General features: G+C 48.9%; 1 protein-coding gene across 1 annotated transcript in view; it reads left to right on the top strand.

Annotated features, from left to right (window-relative positions):
• ANTXRL (ANTXR like) overlaps positions 1–22580 on the top strand; it is an 86167-nt gene that overhangs the window by 37361 nt on the left and 26226 nt on the right. The window contains exons 11-16 of the mRNA XM_045022539.1: positions 8588–8686; positions 11174–11243; positions 14672–14750; positions 18937–19032; positions 20627–20665; positions 22413–22511. Of these exons, the coding sequence (XP_044878474.1) occupies positions 8588–8686; positions 11174–11243; positions 14672–14750; positions 18937–19032; positions 20627–20665; positions 22413–22511 (482 nt within the window). The remainder of the gene's footprint in view (positions 1–8587; positions 8687–11173; positions 11244–14671; positions 14751–18936; positions 19033–20626; positions 20666–22412; positions 22512–22580) is intronic.

Here is a 22580-nt window from a genome sequence, read left to right as displayed (position 1 = left end):
CACCATGGAAGCTGATTGCAGCTCAGACACTGAAGCCATCCTTGTTGGTTTCATGTCCTGGCTTGCAGGCAGTAGCACCATGTTACCCTGCTGGGTTTCTCAGCCCTGCAAGGGAATGTTTGAGTGCACACCACTTCAGCTAGTGTGGAGGGCAATGCCAGGGGTGGGCCACTGAAGGAACTATGGATTCCACAATTAAAAGGATCGAGGGTCCCTAACACCCTATGCTAATGGCACAGGGAGTTGCACTACAACACTGCTCCTTCTCTGGGAGTTGCCTTGCACCCCTTGAATCTCATACATTTTAAATCCAGAAGATAATACAGGCCAGGGAATTTCACCCAGTGATTCCTGCCCCAAGCCCATATTCATCGAGTCATAGATGCCATATCTTGGTGATTGAGCTAGAGCATATTTTTTTAGAAAGAAACATCTCATCTTAATGTAAAAACTTCAAGTGATGGAGAATCTGCCAGATTCCTGGGTAAATGGTTCCCATGGTTACCAAGACCTTCCCTCCTGCACATCACCTGCATAAAGCCCAATTCCTTGAGTTTCATGCAGGAAAAGTGAACTGCACTCACTAGGTCTTGTAAAAACTTCTTTAAAAAATATAAAATAATCCCCTGTGTTTTAGGTCTAAACTGCTTGACTCCATTTAAAAAAAAAATCAGCATTTTGGCTAATTCTCTTTCCCCTGGCGTACCCTGCCTCAGAGTTTAGCTGCAGGAAGAATCTTTGGTGACAAGTTTGGGATTTTAGCTCCAAAGTCAGTTTTCATACTCCTAAGAATGGCCATACTGGGTCAGACCAAAGGTCTATCTAGCCCAGGGGTAGGCAACCTATGGCACGTGTGCCGAAGGCAGCACGCGAACTGATTTTCAGTGGCACTCACATTGCCCGGGTCCTGGCCACCGGTCCGGGGGGCTCTGCATTTTAATTTAATTTTAAATGAAGCTTCTTAAACATTTTAAAAACCTTATTTACTTTACATACAACAATAGTTTAGTTATATAATATAGACTTATAGAAAGAGACCTTCTAAAAACGTTAACATGTATTACTGGCACGCAAAACCTTAAATTAGAGTGAATAAATGTAGACTCAGCACACCACTTCTGAAAAGTTGCCAACCCCTGATCTAGCCCAGTATCCTGTTTTCTGACAGCGGCCAATGCCAGGTGTCCCAGTGGGAATGAACAGAACAGGTAATCATCAAATGATCCATCCCCTGCAGCCCACTCCCAGCCTCTGGCAAACAGAGGTTAGGGACACCATCCCTGCTCATCTTGGCTAATAGCAGTCCCTAGTAAACAGTTACTTATGAAGGAAAAATATCACAGGTTGTTTTCTTCCCCCTTCACAACAGAAGCTGCACAAACCAGAGCAGCAGCTCCAGGGCAGCTTTAGCGTGTGCTAGCGCTCTGACCAGCAGACAGCTGGAGTACGTCTCATGTGGTTGGCCTTTTCCTGGACCACCATTTGTTTCTGCTGGGGACAGGGTGCGGGAGGGAGGGAGAGAGTGTATGAAGGAAAATGGCAGCTGCCAATCTATTAGTAACTCCCACGATGCTCGCACAGGTTGGCCCTTGTGTGACTAGAAAGGTCATAGGTTAGAAAAGGTTCAGAGAAGAGCAACTAAAACGATTAGGGGTTTGGAACGGGTCCATATGAGGAGAGATTAAAGAAGCTAGGACTTTTCAGCTTTGAAAAAAGGAGGCTAAGGGGGGATATGATACAGGTATATAAAATCATGAGTGATGTGGAGAAAGTAAATAAGGAAAAGTTATTTACTTGTTCCCACAATACAAGAACTAGGGGCCACCAAATGAAACTAATAGGCAGCAGGTTTAAAACAAATAAAAAGAAGTTCTTCACAAAGTGCACAGTCAACTTGTGGAACTCCTTGCCTGAGGAGGTTGTGAAAGCTAGGACTATAACCGCGTTTAAAAGAGAACTGGATAAATTCATGGAGGCTAAGTCCGTTAATGGCTATTAGCCAGGATGGGTAAGGATTGGTGTCCCTAGCCTCTGTTTGTCAGAGGGTGGAGATGGATGGCAGGAGAGAGACCACTTGATCATTACCTGTTAGGTTCACTCCCTCTGGGGCGCTTGGCATTGGCCACTGTCGGTAGAAAGGATACTGGGCTAGATGGACCTTTGGTCTGACCCATTATGGCCATTCTTATGTTCTTATGTCATATTTCACCAGGGTTTGTACCAAGGCAAAACTCTCCTCTCTAATCCGTGTTGGGGGGGGGGGGGGGAGGCTGGGGAGTCTCCATTCTGCCATCTCTCTGGGAATGGAGCTGCTGCTGGGATAGAAGTGTACTGGCGAGGAGATCTCTCATGTGGGTCTGGGAGGAGCATTGTGCCCTGGATTGTCACAAGTAGGGCCTGGTGCCTCCCTCATTCACATGGGTGTCAACCAAAGTGAAGTCACTCGGGAGGAAACCAGGACTAGTGCGATCCGAATCAGACCCGTGATGTTATCTCAGCACCTTTCGTCTAGGTATGTGGCACAGCCACATTTTTAAAAGTCACTAAATGCCAAACAGTTGGTCTTGGTACCTGGGACTGGCCTGCTAGAGTCCTGGCCCTTTAAAGATCACCCTCTGGCCTCACAGGGTAAACTCCACTGCATAGCACTGAGATCCTGTAGAAGGACCCTCTGTCCTGGTTGTAGTCCTAGTTGACAGAATCCACTGTTAGCAATCAAGAGTCAGCTGGGTCAGGATATCAGGGGTCAGAGGCAGGAGGCAAACCAGAGATCAGAACCACAAGTCAGAGGTCAGGAGCCAAGCCAGGTCAGGATGTCTGGAAACCAAGCTGGGGGAGCAGAAGCAGGAGGCACCAGGTACATAGTCCAGAGCAGGGTGAATCCCAGGTGTTTGGACAGCTTCCTGTTGCTGGCTTAAGTAGGGCCGACAGGCCAATCGGCTGCTCTGGGATTTTGCTAACAGGACGTCAAAGGTGGAGCCTCAAACTGGAGCTGGGCTTCATGTGTCCTGGGTCAGGAGGCTGCCAAGTGGAAGGTTGACGCATGGCTGTGTTGTGTATTTGGTTGTCATGGTTTTGTTGCTATGGCAACTGAGTTAGATTATTATGGGTTAGCTCAACCGGTTTCAACCGGCTGAGGGGCTCTCTGTATATATGTAAATAAAATGGAGGTTTTGGTTAGCTGCCTGCTCTCTGGCCTCAAGTGATTGCTTCCTACACCGGCTGCCCCAAGGATATAACACTGGCGACGAGGGTGAGACTCCGGTGCTGCTCCAGTAACAGAAGGAAGTAGAAGTTAAGGTAAAGAACAAACAAACAAAAAAGCTGCTTGTTGCACTGACTGTGAAAGTGAAACTAAAAATCATGGCTACTCTGACCAGGCCCCTGGAGCCTTTTGATGAGAATACAGAGCAGTGGCATGTGTATACTGAGCGTTTTGAGCTTTTTGGTATTGCAAATGACATTACAGAAGCGAAGAAGGTGCCAATATTCTTAACTGTTGTAGGGGCTAAAACCTACTCTCTGCTACGCAGCTTACTACACCCTGTTAAGCCTGAGACTAAATCTTACAGTGACATTGTGGAAATCCTGGGGTCTCATTTCTCCCCAAAACCACTGGTAATTGCTGAAAGATATAGGTTCCACAAAAGAGACCAAAAGGAAGATGAAACAGTTGTACAATTTGTAGCCATTTTAAAAAAGCTAGCAGAACACTGTGAATTTAAAGAAATGTTACATGATGCCCTGCGTGACAGGTTAGTGTGTGGCCTGTACAGTGAAGCTATACGGAAGCGCCTACTGACAGAGGCTCAGCTTACCTTACAGAAGGCTGTTGATATTGCTGTCTCCATGGAACTGGCTACAAGGGAGGCACAATACATCGGTGCACCCCCTAGGGTGCAAAAAGTGTCACAAGAACCGACCCACAAAACTGTGCAGAGTCAAGAATGTTACCGCTGTGGTAAGCCGGGTCACCAGGCATCAGAATGCTGGTGTAAGGACCTGGTGTGTCGACACTGTGGCAAAAAGGGACACATTGAGTGTGCCTGTAAACAAAAGAAAAAGAGGCCTGTGGTCTGGCCGACAAAAAGAGGAACCCTGCATACCCTAGAGCAGACACAGGATGATCAAGGTGACACCTCATCGCAAGAGGAAGTGCCACTGCATGTTTTGTCTTTGGCAATGGGCTCACAGGAATACTGGGTAACCCCGTTATTGGATGGCAAACGTATACGCATGGAACTGGACACCGGTGCAGCCGTCTCACTGATCTCCGAGACTGTGTATAAAGAAAAGCTACAGCATCTTCCGCTTAAGGCAACAAAAACTGTTCTGAAGACGTATACAGGAGAAGCTGTGCCTATGCTGGGCACTATTGATATTAAGGTGGAGCTCAATGGACAGGTGGCTAAATTGCCACTGTTTGTGGTGAGAGGTAACTACCCAGCCTTAATGGGTAGGTCTTGGCTTGGGAAGATTCAACTGAACTGGGCAGAAGTGCACCGGATGACTAAAGAAGAAACCAGTCTAACCCCTATACTAAGGAAACATGCTGCTGTTTTTGGAGATGATTTGGGAAGTATGAAGGGAATCACTGTGACATTGAACATTAAACCTGGCAGTCCACCAAAATATCTGAAAGCCCGAACTGTGCCATATGCCATCAGGCCAAAAGTTGAAGCAGACCTGGAGCGCCTGGTCACCAATGGAGTCCTAATACCAGTTACCCATAGCTCATGGGCCACTCCTATCGTTCCAATAGTGAAGAAAGATGGCTCTCTCCGGATTTGCGGTGATTTTAAAGTCACTGTCAACCCAGTGTTGTGTGCAGAGCAATACCCGCTTCCCCGCATCGATGACCTCTTCGCAGGCCTGGCTGGGGGACAAAAGTTCAGTAAGATTGATCTGAGTCAAGCATATTTACAGATGCACGTCGATGAAAAGTCCCAAGAGCTGTTGACTATTGTGACTCATAAGGGGCTTTATCGATACTGTCGTCTACCCTTCGGAATAACATCTGCTCCCGCCCTGTTCCAGAGGGCTATGGACCAGATCTTGTGTGGCTTGTCAGGAGTTCAGTGCTATCTGGATGATATCCTGGTCACTGGAAGAAATGAAGAGGATCACTTAAAGAATTTAGAGGCTACCCTACAAAGACTGGAAGAGTATGGCCTACGAGTTCGCAAAGACAAGTGTGAATTCTTCAAGCCCTCTGTTGAATATTTGGGACATATCATTGATTCTGCAGGTCTTCATAAGGCCCCTGCAAAAGTTAAAGCTATTGTGGAGGCTCCCCCACCTCGAAATGTAAGCCAGCTGCGCTCGTTTCTAGGACTCCTGAACTATTATGGAAAGTTCATCTCACAGTTAGCCACACTGCTAAAACCACTTCATGAGCTCCTTGGGCAGAACAAGGCCTGGAAGTGGACTGAAGCCTGTGATGTTGCGTTTAACAAAGCTAAGGATGCATTGCTAAATTCTGAAGTTCTAACGCACTTTGATCCATCCTTACCACTGCAATTGGCCTGCGATGCCTCCCCTTATGGAGTGGGAGCAGTCGTGTCACATATTATGCCTTCAGGAGAAGAGAGACCTATTGCTTTTGCTTCACGCACTCTAAGCAAAGCAGAAACTAACTACGCCCAAATCGAACGTGAGGCATTAGGAATTGTTTTTGGAATTCGGAAGTTTCATCAGTACCTGTTTGGGCGAAAATTTACTCTTCTCACAGACCATCGACCTCTGACATCAATTTTTGGACCTTACACAGGCATTCCCCCATTAGCTGCTAGTCGTATGCAACGTTGGGCATTGTTACTTTCAGCACACACATATGAAATCAAATATCGGAAATCCACTCTACACGGCAATGCAGATGGCCTCTCAAGGTTGCCTTTGCCGGTCAAACACCAAGATAGTGCCCACAAGGAAATCTTCTACTTTGAACAGGTAGAGAATACACCCATCACTGCTACTCAGATAAAGAAGGCAACTCGCGTTGACCCAGTATTGTCCCACGTTATGGACCTGGTGATGCATGGAACATCTCGACAAACCTCTCCGGTCTCATCCGACCTTGTTCCCTACATGTCCAAGCGGACGGAGTTATCGGTCCAATCTGGTTGTTTGTTGTGGGGGAGACGTGTCATTATTCCACCACCACTGAGATCACAGATGTTAGAACAGCTACATTCCGGTCACTGTGGAATAGTGCGCATGAAGGAAATTGCACGAAGCTATTTTTGGTGGCCTGGACTGGACAGCGCTATTGAAGAGAAGGCAAAAGCTTGTATGTCATGTCAGGGTGTGAGGAATGCACCCCAGTGGGCACCCCTACACCCATGGGACTGGCCTGAAAACCCGTGGCAACGTATTCACGTTGACTTTGCTGGCCCCCTTGAAGGAAGCATGTTCTTGGTGGCAATAGATGCCCATTCTAAATGGCCAGAAGTCTCTATAATGCAGTCCACTTCTGCAGAGAGTACTATCCAAAAACTACGAGGACTCTTTAGTCGTTTTGGTCTGCCAGAACAACTTGTGAGCGACAACGGACCGCAGTTCGTTTCTCAGGAGTTTCAAAATTTTATGAAAGCAAATGGGATACACCACATCACGTCAGCACGATATCATCCGTCCACCAACGGATTAGCTGAAAGATTTGTGCAGACAATGAAAAACGCTTTGAAATCAGCAAGGGGACAACACTCCATTCAAAAGCGTCTGGATACCTTTTTACTTTCCTACAGAAACACACCTCATGCTACGACCCACGCATCTCCGGCCTTTCTAATGATGGGACGACAGCTGCGCACTTGCTTTGATCTGCTGAAACCTTCTGAACCCCGACAAATTGTGCAACATCAGCAGCAATATCAAGTCATCAGACGGGCACCCAGAGCAAAAGACCGAACCTTTAGCCCGGGACAGCCAGTTTTGGCTCGGAATTATACTTCCAGAGCTAAATGGGTTCCGGCCACAGTCATTACTCAAACAGGACCTGTTTCCTACACAGTCCGGACTGCAGAGAATCTTACCTGGCGGCGACATGTAGATCAGCTGTTGCCAGGTCATGCCAGTCCTCAGGACCCATCTGCAGTTGAGGGGTCTGACTTCACCTCTTCTGGTGAGGGATCGAATCACGAGTCACCTGTTTCTGACTGTTCTCCTCCATTACTCCCGGCGGCTGAGATACCCCTTTGCCCAGTACGAGCTGATACCACCTCCTCACCTGTTCGTGCTGCGGACCCTGAGCCCCTAGTGCTTTCGGGTGCAATAACACCAGTAGTTCGCCGTAATCCACCTAGAGACAGAAGGCCTCCTCATCGGCTGGATCTTTAGCTAGGGCGAACCCACGGTTATGGGGCAAAATAATCCCCAGGGTTTAGCCGGGAATGGAGGCAGTCTACCCTCCTTCTCTAGTCTAGTGTGTGTTTTATTTAGGGGATGTTCTTATTGGGGGGGAGGAATATGTTGTGTATTTGGTTGTCATGGTTTTGTTGCTATGGCAACTGAGTTAGATTATTATGGGTTAGCCCAACCGGTTTCAACCGGCTGAGGGGCTCTCTGTATATATGTAAATAAAATGGAGGTTTTGGTTAGCTGCCTGCTCTCTGGCCTCAAGTGATTGCTTCCTACACCGGCTGCCCCAAGGATATAACAGGCTGTTCCTCTGGCCCCAGGTTTGAGGCCCGTGAGTCATGACACTTAGAAAGATTAACTAGGTGAGGAGCCTCCATCTTCCCTGACTCAGGAGGATCTAATGGCCCATGGCCACCAGCTGCCGTGAAAAGGAAACAAGTTATATACATCCAACCACTAAATGAAATACTCAGCCCTCCTCTGCTGTGGGACAGAACTATCCTCCAGGTCTCCCCAGGCATTCTGAGTCCAATTAGCATCCACTGGCTTAGACTGTCAGCTCCTTGGATCTTGTCTTGTACAAGGTCACATGCACCGGCCCTGACTCTTATCTACACCAAGACCACTTCACACCACTCCAGCAGCATACAGGGGCCTCAGTGTAAATGAGGTTCAGGCTTTGTCGGTGCTTAGCTAATAAGGATCTGGATGCAAAGCCCACACTTTGGATGAATATATTATAGGCTGGCTTCCCAGCTGGTGTAAATCTGGGTAGCTCTGTTGATTTCAATGGAGCTGTAGCAACTGACCCCAACTGAGGATCTGGGCCTGTGTTTGGACTGACATATGATTTTGATCTTGAAATATTGGGGAGGAACAAACCCTGAGGAAATGAATTCACAGGAGGCAAAACATGACACTGTTGTGAACATTACAAGTAAATATCCTTTAGGGGACTAAAAAAAGTCTTCCACTATTCTACAACAATGGTCCATAAACCACTAGTTTGCACTAGCGACCCTACAGTGCTTTGGGCTATTACTGCGGAGTAGTGTAGTTGTTTATAACAGCAGGGTCAGAGTTAATCATTTGATTCAGACAGAGCAAGAATCAGCTGCTGTCATGTCCTACGTCAGATCCCACTGGGATTAGACTGAAACACAGTCTTTGAGAGGGGAGGGGAAAAAGGTCAGTCATTTGTCATCATTCGTTCTATTTACCATTGCAGAATCCTTTCAAGTTGTGGTAAGAGGAAATGGCTTTTATCATGCAAGAAACATCGATCAAGTTCTCTGCAGCTTCAAGATCAATGACACCATAACAATCAGTAAGTTGATGGGTTGGCGATTTTATGCCGTAAGTTGCACGAGGATCCTGACCCAGCTCCTCTCAGAGTCAATGCGAGTCTTTGCATGGACTTTGGTGGGCGTTCTTTAGGGCCCTAGTCCCATCCTAGGGGTCAAATTCATCCCTGTGCAATCCCAAGACCTGGGAATCATTTAAGTCATACTCTGAAGGTAGTGACCAGACTTTGCACTGGGTCTTTCATCCTCACTGCAACAGTGGAGATGGTTTGACTTGCTGTCCACTCAGATACAGCCCGTCTGGTACTGGGGCAGGGGGGAAGGCGGAGAGACGTGAAATTGCCCTCCACTCTCGTGTCCGTTAATAACACAGACGGATGCTGTCCTGATCCTGGGATGCTGTGCTCAGACACATGTCAGTTTCACTGGCTCAGGAGGAGTGACCAAGGGCTGGTGCCATTGGAGGCCTGTTCAGTCGCTCAGTGAAATGAGTTGGTCTAAAGAATCATAACACAAAACCCAGCACAACTGTGCTAAATTGAGCCCCTTGCAGGCAGTCTTGGCACACAAGTTAAGGTTTGAATGGGCCAAAGAGATGCCCCCTCCCCACCACATCTAGAAGTTGCCTGGGTCCATCGTGAGTGATGCACATGAGTGGGGGAGTTTGCCCACTTCTGCTCATGCCATCATTATTGGCTGAACCCAGTAGGGACTTTTATACTCTGTGGCTGTCAATCAGGTGGCTGCCTTTCTCCAGCAAGAAAAAACACATGGATTGCTGCTTCTTTTCATCTTCTGGCTGCGTGCCTGGACGTGGCGGTTCAGGAAACTGGTGGTCTCCATCCCAGTCCACTTTCAGATGCCCTGGGCCTGAGGCAGTCTGTTTCTTGTGGGGTTCCAGGTGGTGCAGATAGCCAGACGTCAACATCTCTCGGGCTTTCTGACCATTCCCCCTATTCATGAAGCACCACACCTGTTTGTATTTGATCCCGGCAGAGCTGGTGCTGAAGTATGCGTAAAGAAAAGCACACTACCTCTGCATCCCTTCACTGCTGGGCTTCTCTTGGGCCAGGCCCTCGGTTAGTGTTGATTGATGTATAGCCATACTGATTTATCCCAGCTTGGGGTCTGGCTCTTCCTCTGCAGTCAGCTTGGCCCTAAAACTCAGCAACATTATTTCTCCCTTGGAAGACTGAGCAGGGAGGGCCAAGGAGCGCATGGACTGTGGAGAACAAGCTGCTCCTCTCTCAGCCCCAGATGGGTAGGATGTTGCACGCTGGCCAAGGGACTGTGTGGGGAAACTCACACAGCTGCTGCTGCTGGGGCTCCTCCTCCCCTGTGGACAGAATTTGGCCTCCAGGATTGGCGTAGGCTGGCACCCCATGCTAACCCTAAAATCATACCGTGTGGGAGCTCCCCTGGGGCCGGTGGTTGAGATGCTTTCTAGCCAAGCCTAGTTCCCCTGGGGCTCTCTGGCCATACACCTCAGCTGCTCCCTGGGCCCCTCTCCTAGTTCTGAGCTCAGGCTGTGTCTGGACCTGCTGTGCATTTGCAGACAGCAGTACCAGGCCACCTTTTGCAGGCTCCGCCCAGCCCAGCAGGCCCTCTTCCAGGGTATCCATAAGCCAGCTGGTGCACAGCAGACCAGGTGGCCTGTAGCCAATCATCTGTCTTCACTTGGGCTGGCTGACCTACCCACCGTGGAGTGGCCCTCCCACCCTCTGATGGGGAACTGCAGGGAGTGCCAGATCTCTAATCAGCTGCAAAGGAGGAGAGGACAGCTGCTCTCCTCTGGCCTCCTCTCACCAATCAGTGCCGAGGGGGCAGAGCTGGCCCCATCACGGGTATGCTTTGCATGTGGAGTGGGGGCTCCAGACACAGAGCCACCAAAAGATGGAACTGGTACCCTTACTCTGCTGCATCTCCCATTGCACACGCCCACTGGGTGGTCACTGTAGGGCCGTGGCTGGAGACTTTTCCATGACAGCATGGGACTCCTCAGAGTGGTACTGGGATAGAAAATAAGAGGATGTGATTTGGAGGGGGCAGTCAGATGGACTTTGCAAGCAGACAAGATGCTCAATAGAGTGACAAGGGGGGTGAGGTCACATCTTTTATTGGACCAACTTCTGTTGGTGAGAGAAACAGTAAAGAGATTGCCCAGTAAAAGATGTGACCTCACCCACTTTGTCCCTCTAATATCCTGGGACCAACCCAACTACAACATTGCGTCCAAGATGTACAATACTAAGCCAAACATTTAGGTAACCCATCCTGAGGGTGCCCTTTGAATGTTTTGAGCTGGGCGATGTCACCGATGGATGTCACAGCTGTGATTTGGAATGACAAGTAAAGCCCCTAAAGACAAGGACCTTCTCTGAGCCATGTCCACACTGATCCTGATCCTGCACCTGCCGTTCTCCTTGATGTCACCAGCACTCCTCCGGGTTGAGCCCATTCAGGAGACACCGCTCTTTCCGTACGTTACAGTCTGTCTTGTTTCCTTTTAGATGAAAAACCGACTATTGTGCAAGACACCTATTTACTTTGCCCTGCACCAGTAATAGAAGACATTGGACAGTAAGTACAGCTCTCCAGCCTGGGCTGAAGGAGCGGGGGCGTTGGCTGTGGGATCAGCAGGTGTTTTGCCTAAAAAGGACTAAGCAAGGAGCTCAGGCGTGTGAGGCTTTTCAGATGTTCATTGGCAGGTTCAGCACCATCCTGATGGACCAGACCCTCCCCTGGGGTATGTCAGCATGGCTCCATTCCAGGCTGGGCTCAGGCAGCGCGGGACCTTGGGCACACTTCAGCATGGGGCCCCTCATAGCCCTGCCGCCATTTGAAGTGGTGGTAGGGGCTGCAGCCTGCCCCTCCGGTCTATATTCCATAACTTGCCAGTGCACTGGGTCGTTGTGATGCCTCCTTGAGGAGCTGAGCCCTGCAGTGCATCGTGCAGGAGGGACAGGGATCAAACACATGGGCAGAGCATTGCATCTGGGTCCACTGGTAAAAAGAGAGTTGAAAACAACATATCGGGTGTCACAGATCCACAGGGCTGGTGCTGTGGCCCCAGCTTTGGAACAGTCACTGGGAGGAATCCTGCAGCGTGCCAGACTCTAGGGGGTCTCACTCTTCCCCCAGGGTAAGCCACGTGGCTTCACCACCTCCTTAGATGGGACCTGTGGGCCTTCAGCACTCCTGCTTCACACTGGGAACTCAGCGAGTCCCACTGGGACAGACCCCTGAGGGAGACTTGTGCAGTTTTAGGGAGCAACGCACTTCCTCTGCTAGCACCTGCAGGGACACAGCGTTGTCACACTGCCAGGTTTATTAGTCAGCTGGAACGCACATAGGAAGGCCTTGGTTGGCCCAGAGGAATGAAGGTTAAAGCACAGTCCAGAGCCCAGCCAAGCTGCAGTGAACCCCACTGTTCAAGCTCTGTCTCCCCATCTGTCGGACATGTGTGCCCCTGCAGCCAACGCTTAATGTCCACCTCATTCTCCGCTCCCCCCCAGTCCTTTGTTCCTGGCCTGAGGAGAGGCGGCTTGGGCCTCCCTGCTGAGAGGCAGGGCAGTCCATATCTCTCTGGGCCCTTGGTTGCTAGGTGTCCATGCCCAGGCAATTGGCTTTGCCATTGTCTTCTCAAGAGCTCCATTGAGATGGGACGTGAGGCTACAGACAGCTAGGTCCCATTCCTACCTGTGTCTTAGCCTGATCTGAGAGCAAACATGCCCTTTTCACCTACTAGGTAGCAATGCCGCATATAGGAGAAATTGAGGCACACATATTCTTCATACAAATATTCCAAAAAAATTCCCACTTTGTCACATTGGGTTTGAAAGCTACGGCTTCCACATCAATCCTACCATAATCGCCTGGGGCACATTTCCATCACCGCACACAACTTCCTGCTGTTCGTGGGCATGCGGAATAGTAGGGATGCATGAGGGGGCTGAATTTCTGGGCATTCTTCTGCTCTCATGTATGGTGGTGTAAATCAGGAGTAACAAATGAAGTCTCGCACTAGTGTGGAATCAGTGCAGTAGGGTGTAGAATAGTTGCATTCAGGAGCTCTGGTCAATGCCTCATAATGAGTTTCACCAGGGCAAAGAGTGGGTGTGAAATGCAGCCACTCTTAGCTAGTGGCATGTTGCATCCACTCTGCCTAGGCAGAAAGGACTACACAAGGTAAAGGGCGAGGGAGGGATTGGGCCCATTGATCCTTTTTATGCATTGTAAATAAAATCCTTACAAATTCACACCAGCCTAACTAAGGACAGAATCTGGCCCTCTGACTACATTGGCAAATGGCCACATTCTCCTCAGTGCAATGCTATTGATGTTAGTGGTGCTGCACCAGCATATGTGAGTTTAGTTCCAAGTCATCTGAGCGGGATGCAAAGCTGCAGATCTCAGAGGTTCGCTTCGCAGGGGCCTGTACAGACATTTCCTTCCGCTTTTCTTTGGGTTGGTTCAAACAACTGTAAAATCCGAAAGCAGAAAACTCCCAAATATTACCTTGTTTGACTTTGAAACTGCAAATTACACAAGGTACTATGGGAACCACGTAAATCCACCCACATCTGTAAACCTTTTAGCGCATCCTGGGCTCGGCTTCAAATTTGCAACAAAGCTGGCACTAGGCAAACTTCACATGGTTTCGGGTTTCATCTCCCAGAGCTCTAGTCAGGCATTTTGTCTGTCTTCCTGCTTCATGGGGGGTTTAATTTAATTCTCCCTAAACAACCGCCGGTAGCCGAGAGACTACTCTGTGTGAACTAGACTACTGAGCAGCGAAGGAGAATTGCTTTGAATGTTGAGGACGTGCTCCATCAATTTTGAATATTGGCAATTCTGAATGTATGTGATGTCCCCTCCTCCCCACATTTTGCATCTAACTCTAGAGCGGATTGAGATTGTATTGAATTTCAAGCACATTTCACATTTTGACACAAGAGGGGGGATGGATTTCGGAGTCGGGAAGGAATTTTCCTCCAGGGACGATTGGCAGAAGCCCTGGAGGTTTTTCGACTTCCTCTGCAGCGTGGGGCACGGGTCACTTGCTGGAGGATTCTCTGCACCTTGAGGTCTTTAAACCACGATTTGAGGACTTCAGTAACTCAGACATAGGTTAGGGGTTGGTTACAGGAGTGGGTGGGTGAGATTCTGTGGTCTGCATTGTGCAGGAGGTCAGACTAGTTGACCATAATGACCTTAAGTCTATGAATCTATAATTTCAAGTGTCTTTATTTATTAATCAAATTTTGTTTCCTGTGTTTGGATATTCTCTGCTCTCGCCAATGATGGTGACTCCTCCACCCGCCTCAGCAACTTGTTTCATGACCCAACCCCCTGTTAAAGTTAAAGGGTTGAATTGTTCCCCATCTTACCCCCATGCAATCCCATTGTGTGCTCAGATACTATAGTGAGGGTGACTAGATAAGTATTTAAATAGCTAGGTGGGGTTTAAGCCAGGGCAGAATTAGGCTCTTAAGGACAGGTGCTAAACTGGTGTACGACAGTGACAATGTACTCCAGCTGAGAACATGCCCTCCAACCTAAGGCCAGATTCTGCTCACAGCTACCCTGGCGTAAATCCAGAGGAAGTCTTAACTTCGGTGGCGATTCTCAGGGTTCATCCCCATGAAAAGGAGAGCCCAGTGTGACCCCACACTATTCCCTGCTGCAGCTGAAACCTGTAGCTTCCCATTCTAGCACAGGTCGTATTGCAAACGTCTGAACTGTAGCATTCTAAGTCACTGAGTTAGTGCCCTGTACCCCCAGGGTGAATGGAGTCTCTTAATAAAGAACATATGCCCCAACTCAGTTTAGCCAACGTTACAATGTTGGCTTTTGGGCAAGCAAACAGTCAGCTGCAGGTGAGCACCTGCCGTCACATAACTGCATTGACTAGGCAGGACATGCATTCAGGAGCCAATGGCCAGGAAGAAGGGGAACAGTGGGTATAAAGATGACACTAAAAATAACTGTATCTGTTTGTGCTTTAGGGTGGTTTTCCTCCAAGTCAGCATGAACAGCGGGCTAACGTTCATCTCCAGCTCTGTCAGCATCACCAGCACACAGTGTGTAAGTATGGGACAGAGCCACCAGAAGCACCTTGAAAAGAAAGGGCTGCTTTCCGGGGAAGGACTCTTCTCCGTCGCAATTGCAGAGCCAATCCCCGGCAGTGCACTAAAAAGCAGAGAGGGCTGGCTAAGAGCTCTTCATTAGTGATTGCAACCTGGATCGCGACTGATAAATAAGTGCAAGAATATCCTCCTCCACCCCAGGAAAGAGAGAGAACTGCAGATCTCAGACCTGGGCTGGGAGGGGCCCATGGACCCCCAGAGGAAGCCAATCCCCCCCCCCCCGAAAGTATTGGCAGTCCACCGCTATTCATCGTCTGTTCCCCTGTTTCATTCCCATTCATTGGGCGGGGGGATGGGGGGGGGGGTTTGCCACTGGAATGGGATGAGGGTTGGCCTTCCTGGCATGGGGAGGAGCATAAAGGGACAGTAGCCCCAAGTGCTGGGATGAGCTTTTCCTGGAGGGGCTGTTCTGTCACCCAGCCAAGGGAGAGCTTTCTGTGCCGCTGATACTGATGGGAGATGGGGAGAGAAATGGCTGGGCTACGCAGCGGCTCTGTGGCTGAAGTTAGCCTGGCCTCTGTCTGCCATGCGAGAGCAGGACAGGAGTCAACAGCCCCAAATGACCTTTTAGGGAAGATTCATTTTAGAAGCAATCAAATAATCCAAGCTAAGAAGCAAATTATGATGAGTGATCTGCTCACTGAACCTCTGGGAAGAGAATAGACCACGTCCCCAGCTGGCGTAAATCAGGAGAGAGGCAGTGGAGCTACATCAGTTTACACCAGCCTAGGATCTGGACCCCTGAGTTGAGGTGACAGGAGGTTTGCCATAATAGCTGGATAACAAGCATTTTTCACCAAGGTCATGGGTGTCAAGGTGAGCTGAGTTCTGCTCAGTGTCGGTGCCGCCTGACGGCTATTGGAAGGGGTTGATGGGCTCAGGCTGTCACAAAGCTGTCATCTCACATGGTGTTCCTTCACTGGGCCCCTTTGTGGCAGCGTCAGCGCAGAGGCCATGAAAGGAATGGGTGCCAAAATCCACACGGCGGAGGTGTCTGACTTTTTCAGCAACCATGCTGGGAAATTAAATCCCAGAGCTGTGGGAAAGTCACAGTGTTTAGTCACTTGGAATTGAGCAGGGACATTTTTTCCATTTCACCTGGTTTCAAAACCCCCTCCAAACTTTGCAAGAATTGCGATGAGATAGGGATTTTACACCCAGACAGCACGCATTTTACACCTATGTCCCCTTCAAAGCCATCTTGGGCTGCTGCAGCAAAACCTTTTGCAATGATAGGCCCAGTTTTGGGTCGGTTATGGACCATGAATTTTAACTCACTGTGCATTTGGTTACCAGTGCTTCATGCGCTTCTAATGGAGATTGAACTCAGCCCTAGCGGGGGTCCCTGCAGGTCAGAGCTCAGCCAGGCTGCTGGGGAAGGCATGCATTGCCATTGCCTTGGGGTAAACAGAGGACTGCAATCTCCAAGGCTGTCAATCTGCCACTTTTCACCAGCACTCTAAGTCACTTGTAGCTTAAAAATGAGCAAGACCAGGGGCCCGATTCTCAGCTGATGAGCAGCAGCCTAGCTCCATTGAAATCAGATCGCACCGCTGAGGGTCTGGCCCACTCTTTGCAAATATGTTTTCAGGTTTGCGCGGAATCTCATGCATTCAGTTCTTTCTTTATCATTTTAGAGGATCCTTCCATTTCCCTTCTCTCCCGTTTCCTTTGCTGTGAACGGCAGCAAGCTTGCCTCCTCGGCCCTCATTCTCAGCTGGCACCTCTGTCCTTTTCTGTACAGTAAGTGTCTTTTCTTCCTCTTCCTCCTGAGGTTTCCTCTCCAGCCCCTCCACCAACCTATTTCCAGTCTTATTTTACCTATTTCCTAACAATCTTATCTAATCTGCTCCTAGCCCCTCCTCCATTTCACTCCCAGGTTTTGCATCTTTTCAGCAGGCTGGCCCTGTTGCTCTTATGACACTGAAATCATCCAACACAAACTTTGATATAATGTAACTGACTTTGAGAAGGTTTCCATTAGCATGGATAATAGGATCACTAGGGCAGCAGGGCTAAAGTTTTACTGCTAGCTCTTACCATCACCAGCTAGCCCGGGGGTCGGCAACCTTTCAGAAGTGCTGTGCCAAGTCTTCATTTATTCACTCTAATTTAAGGTTTCGCATGCCAGTAATACATTTTAATGTTTTTAGAAGGCCTCTTTCTATAAGTCTATAATAAATAACTAATCAGTGTATATAAAGTAAATAAGGTTTTTAAAATGTTTAAGAAGCTTCATTTAAAATTAAATTAAAATGCAGAGCCCCCCTGTAAACATGTGGGACTCACCCCTGCGGCGCCTCCTGCTGGTCGTCTCTGGGAATTAGCTCTCCAGCTGTTGGAGCACCCTCTGCAGGCTGGTGATCCACTACCGCTGGGCCACCATGTCCCTCCCAGGACCCCGGTGCCCCTTTAACTGGGTACTGCCCCCTGGCAGTACCCCCACAGTTCTGGGTCTCCCCCTGCTAAGGGAACCCCCACCCACTATCCCCACTTTGCCTTAGTCTTGGCTACTGCCAGTCATCACTTAGCCCCCGCTCACTGGGGCTGACTGCAGTGTATGCCACTCATCACAGGCAAAGGGGTTTGGACCTGCTGCCTCTGCCTACCCATGGGCTGCCCCTTTGCAACCCCAGTACCCAGTTGGTCTTACCCTAGGCCTGCAGCCTGGGGGGTTTCCAGGCCGGAGCTCCCCAGCTCCTCTTGCTTTCCCCCAGCCCTGCTCCACCTTAGATACCCAGGTACACTCCCCAGCAGCCAGGCCCTTCTCCCTCTAAAGGCAGAGAGAGACTCTTGAGTGCCTGGCTCCCAGCCTCTTATATAGGGCCAGCTGAGGCCTGATTGGGGTGTGGCCCAGCTGAGGCTGCTTCCCCCAATCAGCCCAGCTTTTCCCTGCCACAGCCCTCTCCCAGGGCTGTTTTAAGCCCTTCAGGGCAGGAGCAGTGTAAGCACCCCGCTACACCCCCGGACCGGTGGCCAGGACCTGGGCAGTGTGAGTGCCACTGAAAATCAGCTTGCATGCCGCCTTTGGCATGCGTGCCATAGGTTGCCTACCCCTGAGCTTGCCTGATGCAGCCCATGGAAACTACAGATCCCAGCATGCAACATTCCATTTTGTAGCAAGGCTTATTTTTTGTCAAAAAGGCTCTTTGTTCCTTGAAGAGGTTGTGTTGGGCTGCCAAGAGCGCACAGAGGCCTGTGTGGTGTCACTTAGGGTGAGTGTTTTATTATAGAAAATCTGCAGAGGGATACAGCTAGTGATTGGTTTTGCAAGACTTTCCAGATTAACCCATGAAGACCAGAATTTTCAGAAGGGCTCAGAACTCACAGTCCAAAGAGCTTGGCTCTGATATAGACACCAAAACCAGCAGCCGTTTTTTCAGAAGTGCCCAGTGGCTTTGGGTGCATGTCTGCACAAGTGTCATGGTGAGAGCTGCTGGGTGCTGAGCCCTTGACAATGTGGCATTAAATGCCTACCAGGCTAGAACATTGTCTACATCAGGAAACAGTTTGAATACAAGAGGCAAGAACGTAAACTCTTTGTTCCAAAGACTGACATAGTATGGATGTCAAACATAGATGTCAAACATGTCACCTGCACCTATTTTATTGCCCCATGAATGAGAGTATTGTAGCAAAATGATCCATTTGCACAGTTAAGGGATCGGAAGATACAGTCAGTCATGGCTTGCTGAATGCCTGAGTATCCATCGAATGATTCTGCAGTCGGAAATCAGGCAAAACGCCCCACCAGAGACACTGGGGAATGTTGTCTTCAGGATCACATCCTTAGGCTCCGATTCAGCAAAGCACTTAATCACGTGCTTGAATGCCATTGAAGCCAATAAGACACAAGCATGTGCATAAATGCCCTTGCTAAACAGGGCTGCGTTCCTGTATCAGGGCTTGAAATATTAACCCGTGTCCCTGAGCGTAGAGTCCAATCCCAATGACAATAATCACTAATTCTCTATGCTTTGTATAATCTGATTAAAACCTGTAGTGAAGCAAACCAGCTCCTCTTCTCCAGGTCTAACAGCGCAGCCATAGGGTCTCCAGCTGGTGTTAGCCTGCCAAGCTTGTGGCATATTAAGGTAACCTGGAAACAACTGTCTTGTTTGCAGCTCAGTGGGACGATCCTTTTCATCGCACTCTTAATTCTGTTCCTGTTGCTGGCTTTGGCGCTGCTTTGGTGGTTCTGGCCTTTGTGCTGCACGGTGGTGAGTATGGACTGTGATCTCCATGGCTTAGTTTCCTCTGCTCTCTGCCAGAAGCCGGGGTTAAAAGCCTGGAGAGATGCTCAATAGTCAATGAGCGGGGCAGGCATGAATCTTCTTCATCTTAGGATATAAATTGATGAATCGGTATGGCCCCGATTCAGCAAAGCATGTAAACCTGTGCCTGGTCCCATTGACGTCAATGGGACTCAAGTACATGCTGAAAGTTAAGCAGGTGATTAAGAGCTTTGCTGAATCCGAAGTGAGGCAGCAGGGTTGGTTTGTTAGAGTATAGGACTAGGAACCAGAAGATGTGAATTGCATCTCCAGCTCTGCCACCAAGCTGCAGGGTGACTTGGGCAAGTCACTTCCTCTTTCCGTGCCTCCATTTCCCACCTGTACGGAATGGGGTTGAAGATACTGGTTTTCCTGGTAGAGTGCTGTGAGATCCAGGGATGGAAAGTGCTAGATATGATGAGGATGTGTGAGTGTATGCTCTTACTTCCATTGGAAATGCATTTCATATGATGGACATTTCAACTCGTGGGTTAATGTTTCGCAGTAGCGTTGGACTCAAATGACCTGTTCAGTTAAGGGAAAGTTTGAACTCACAAAATCTGAGTCTATATTATGAGTGATTCAATCTGGTGTATAAGCATTGGTGACTCATCTACTCCAGTTTGACCCCAGTGCCATTGCACTGTCTTCAGTGTCATTATTCCTGACTGTTGGGAGCGAGAAGCAAGTCAGGCCCAGTAACGTGCCAGTCTAGATGGATAGGGCTGGCTGGTGATAGTTCATCAGCAGGCAGGAGAATCTCTGCGATCCCGTCTCTACCAGCTGGCGGAGATCACACATACCGCACTGCATGCCAGCCATTGTCCCAAAGGAAAGGTGCCAGCTATCCTGTTCTGTCAGCTGTCTCCTGCCAGCTGATCTGTCCAGTGGCACTAAAGGTCACTGGCCAGGGAGCCAGCCCTGCCTGCTGAATGCTGTGGCATCACTGCTGGGAGAGAGAGGACAACCCTAGGTACAAAGATGGGTGCTCACCTAAAATTAGGCTTGGCAGAATTCAATTTTTATTTTTTATAATGACAGTGAATATCAATGATAATTTTTAAGCTTTTATTTTTATCAATTTAACTTTTCACCGTTGCAGGAAACTTTTCACAGTTGGGGGGGGGGGCAGACAATGAAGGGGAGGAGAACAATGGGCAGGGGCCAGACAATAATCCTTTAATGACAGTAGACATTGAGATTCAAATAGTTAAAGCTTTATAATCACTAAAGCACAACTTGTCAACATCACAAGTCAAAATATACAAAGTAAATATCCTTAAATCAAACTCTCAGGCAGCATTGTTCTCACTTTGTCTATCTGTATGTTTCAATGGTTATCAATGGAAATATTTTTTCACCGGTTTGTGTGTGTGCGGTGAAATCAACGTTTACTGATAATAATAAAATCCTTCTGCGCTGACCTGTAATGTGAGCCGGGGGGGGACAGAGAAGGACCGAGCCCAGGGCTACACAGGCAGTGACAGGGATATAAAGTGTACCTTTAACTCTGATTCTTTCCATTGCCTGCATGTCATAGGTCATCAAGGAGCCTCCACCACCGCCCCCCCCAGAGCCTGTAAGTATTTTATTTTTCAAACCATAATACTACTGTCTGCAGCCACTGCAATGTAGCCCATTGGCTAGGAACTTGGTGGGAGTCATAATGACAACTCTAAGGCTGTCTCTTGGGATAGGGTTATCTGTGCCTTCAGGTCCATATGCACACAGATGCTCTTCCTCCATGGAAAAGTAGCTGCATAACCCCCAGCAAGATGCCTACAGAATCACTCTTTCGGTCAGACCTATATTTTGTTCCATGCTGCTGCGCATCACGCATGCATGAAAAACCGTATTGCCAGATGCTGTGCTCAGCACTCCAGTCCTGACTCAGGCAAAATTGCCATTGTTCTCAATGGGAATTTAACCTGAGGAAGGAGTAAAGCTTAGAGTCCATCATCAGGTACAAGGCAGTGTGGAGACTGTTGTCTAGTGGCAAGGTCACTGGCCCAGGACTCGGGAGACCTAGAGACTCTGTGCCTGGTTCTGCTACTGATGTCACTTCCTCTCTCGCCCTTTGTGTGTTTTGATTGGAAGCTCTTTAGCGCAGGGTGCCTCACTGGGTGTGTGCACAATGGGGCCCTGATCTCAGGTGAAGGGGAGCATCCTGCCTGTTTCCACTCCTTACATGCACACACACAATTAATCCACGGCAAAACTAACTGCCTAACCCACACGAGCTGGCTGCAGCTGGCTGCCAAATTGCTTTAACTTGGCATCCATCTGAGGAGGGAACCACAGCTGCCATTTTGAGGTTGCCAAAGACCACCATTACTGTATCTGTGAGCCTGTGATTTGTCCTGAGCAGCAATTCTGTGGCAATTTAACGGGAGGCCTGAGGGTGGGGGAGGGGGTACTGTGGAGAGACCTTGCTGAGCCCTTCCCTGTGTCATACGCATTCTGTGCACCAGCAGCAGGTGTTGGGGTCAGACCTTCAGGTGGTAGAAATCGGCCCAGCTCCACTGAAATCAGTTCAATGCTCCGCAGGTGGGGTAAATTGAATTGGAGGCAATTAAGCTCCACTAATGTACCTCAGCTGAGGACCCTGCAACATGTCTCCTGGGATGTCGGTGCAGGATCATTCACCAGCACTGAATTAGGTTAAGTGAGGAAAAAACAATGGCTCTGAAAGAGAACCCAGATCTGGACTCCTTCACATTTTGGGTTTGCTAAAAAAACAGCCCCAGTCTTTATGATGGGCCAGATCAAACACCCCAGATCCAATCCCCCCGAAGGTATAAAATCCAGTGCCTGATTTGAATGGTTGCAGCCTGAGCCCATCGCTGCAAAGAACCAAACAGGGCAGAGGAGCTGGGTACAGCTGCGAGGAAAGAATGGTCTGAAGTGCACGTTACTGAGCTCACAGGGATTGCCTTTTCTCCTGTTAGCAATGTACAGTTCCCAAAGCACAGCTAAGAACGGGTTTCATTTGGTGAACATAGCAGCAAGGCCAGTATAATGTGCAATTCATCTCCACTGTGCCTTCTACACCCTTAAAAAGGCAGTTGTGATTTTTGAAGCTTTACGCATATTTGACCGTATATAAAAGCAGCCTGAAGAGACGAGAAGAAGGGAACAGACAGTCGGCTTTGGCTTCTCTAGGAGAAATTGCAGCTGCAGAGACAAGAGGCTTTTGTTCACTGTCAGCATATAAATATAACATACAAAGCCAGATAGCCAGGGATAGGGCCATAGGATGTTCACTTGTTTACATCCCATGCTGTGTGCATGAAAACAACAGCAATCACTCTCCTTCTTTCCCGCAGGAATCGGATGATGAAGATGGATTGCCAAAGAAAAAGTGGCCAACCGTGGATGCATCTTATTATGGAGGCAGAGGTGTTGGTGGAATTAAGAGGATGGAGGTATCAGGCGCTTTTATTTCCTGAGTCGCAGTAAACAATCAGAACCTTTTTAATAGAAAATCACGGCAA

The sequence above is a fragment of the Mauremys mutica genome, chromosome 7 (assembly GCF_020497125.1).
Source record: "Mauremys mutica isolate MM-2020 ecotype Southern chromosome 7, ASM2049712v1, whole genome shotgun sequence".
Taxonomy (NCBI): domain Eukaryota; kingdom Metazoa; phylum Chordata; order Testudines; family Geoemydidae; genus Mauremys; species Mauremys mutica.
Note: the sequence above shows the minus strand (reverse complement) of the source record. Positions and strands in the feature narration are given on the sequence as shown.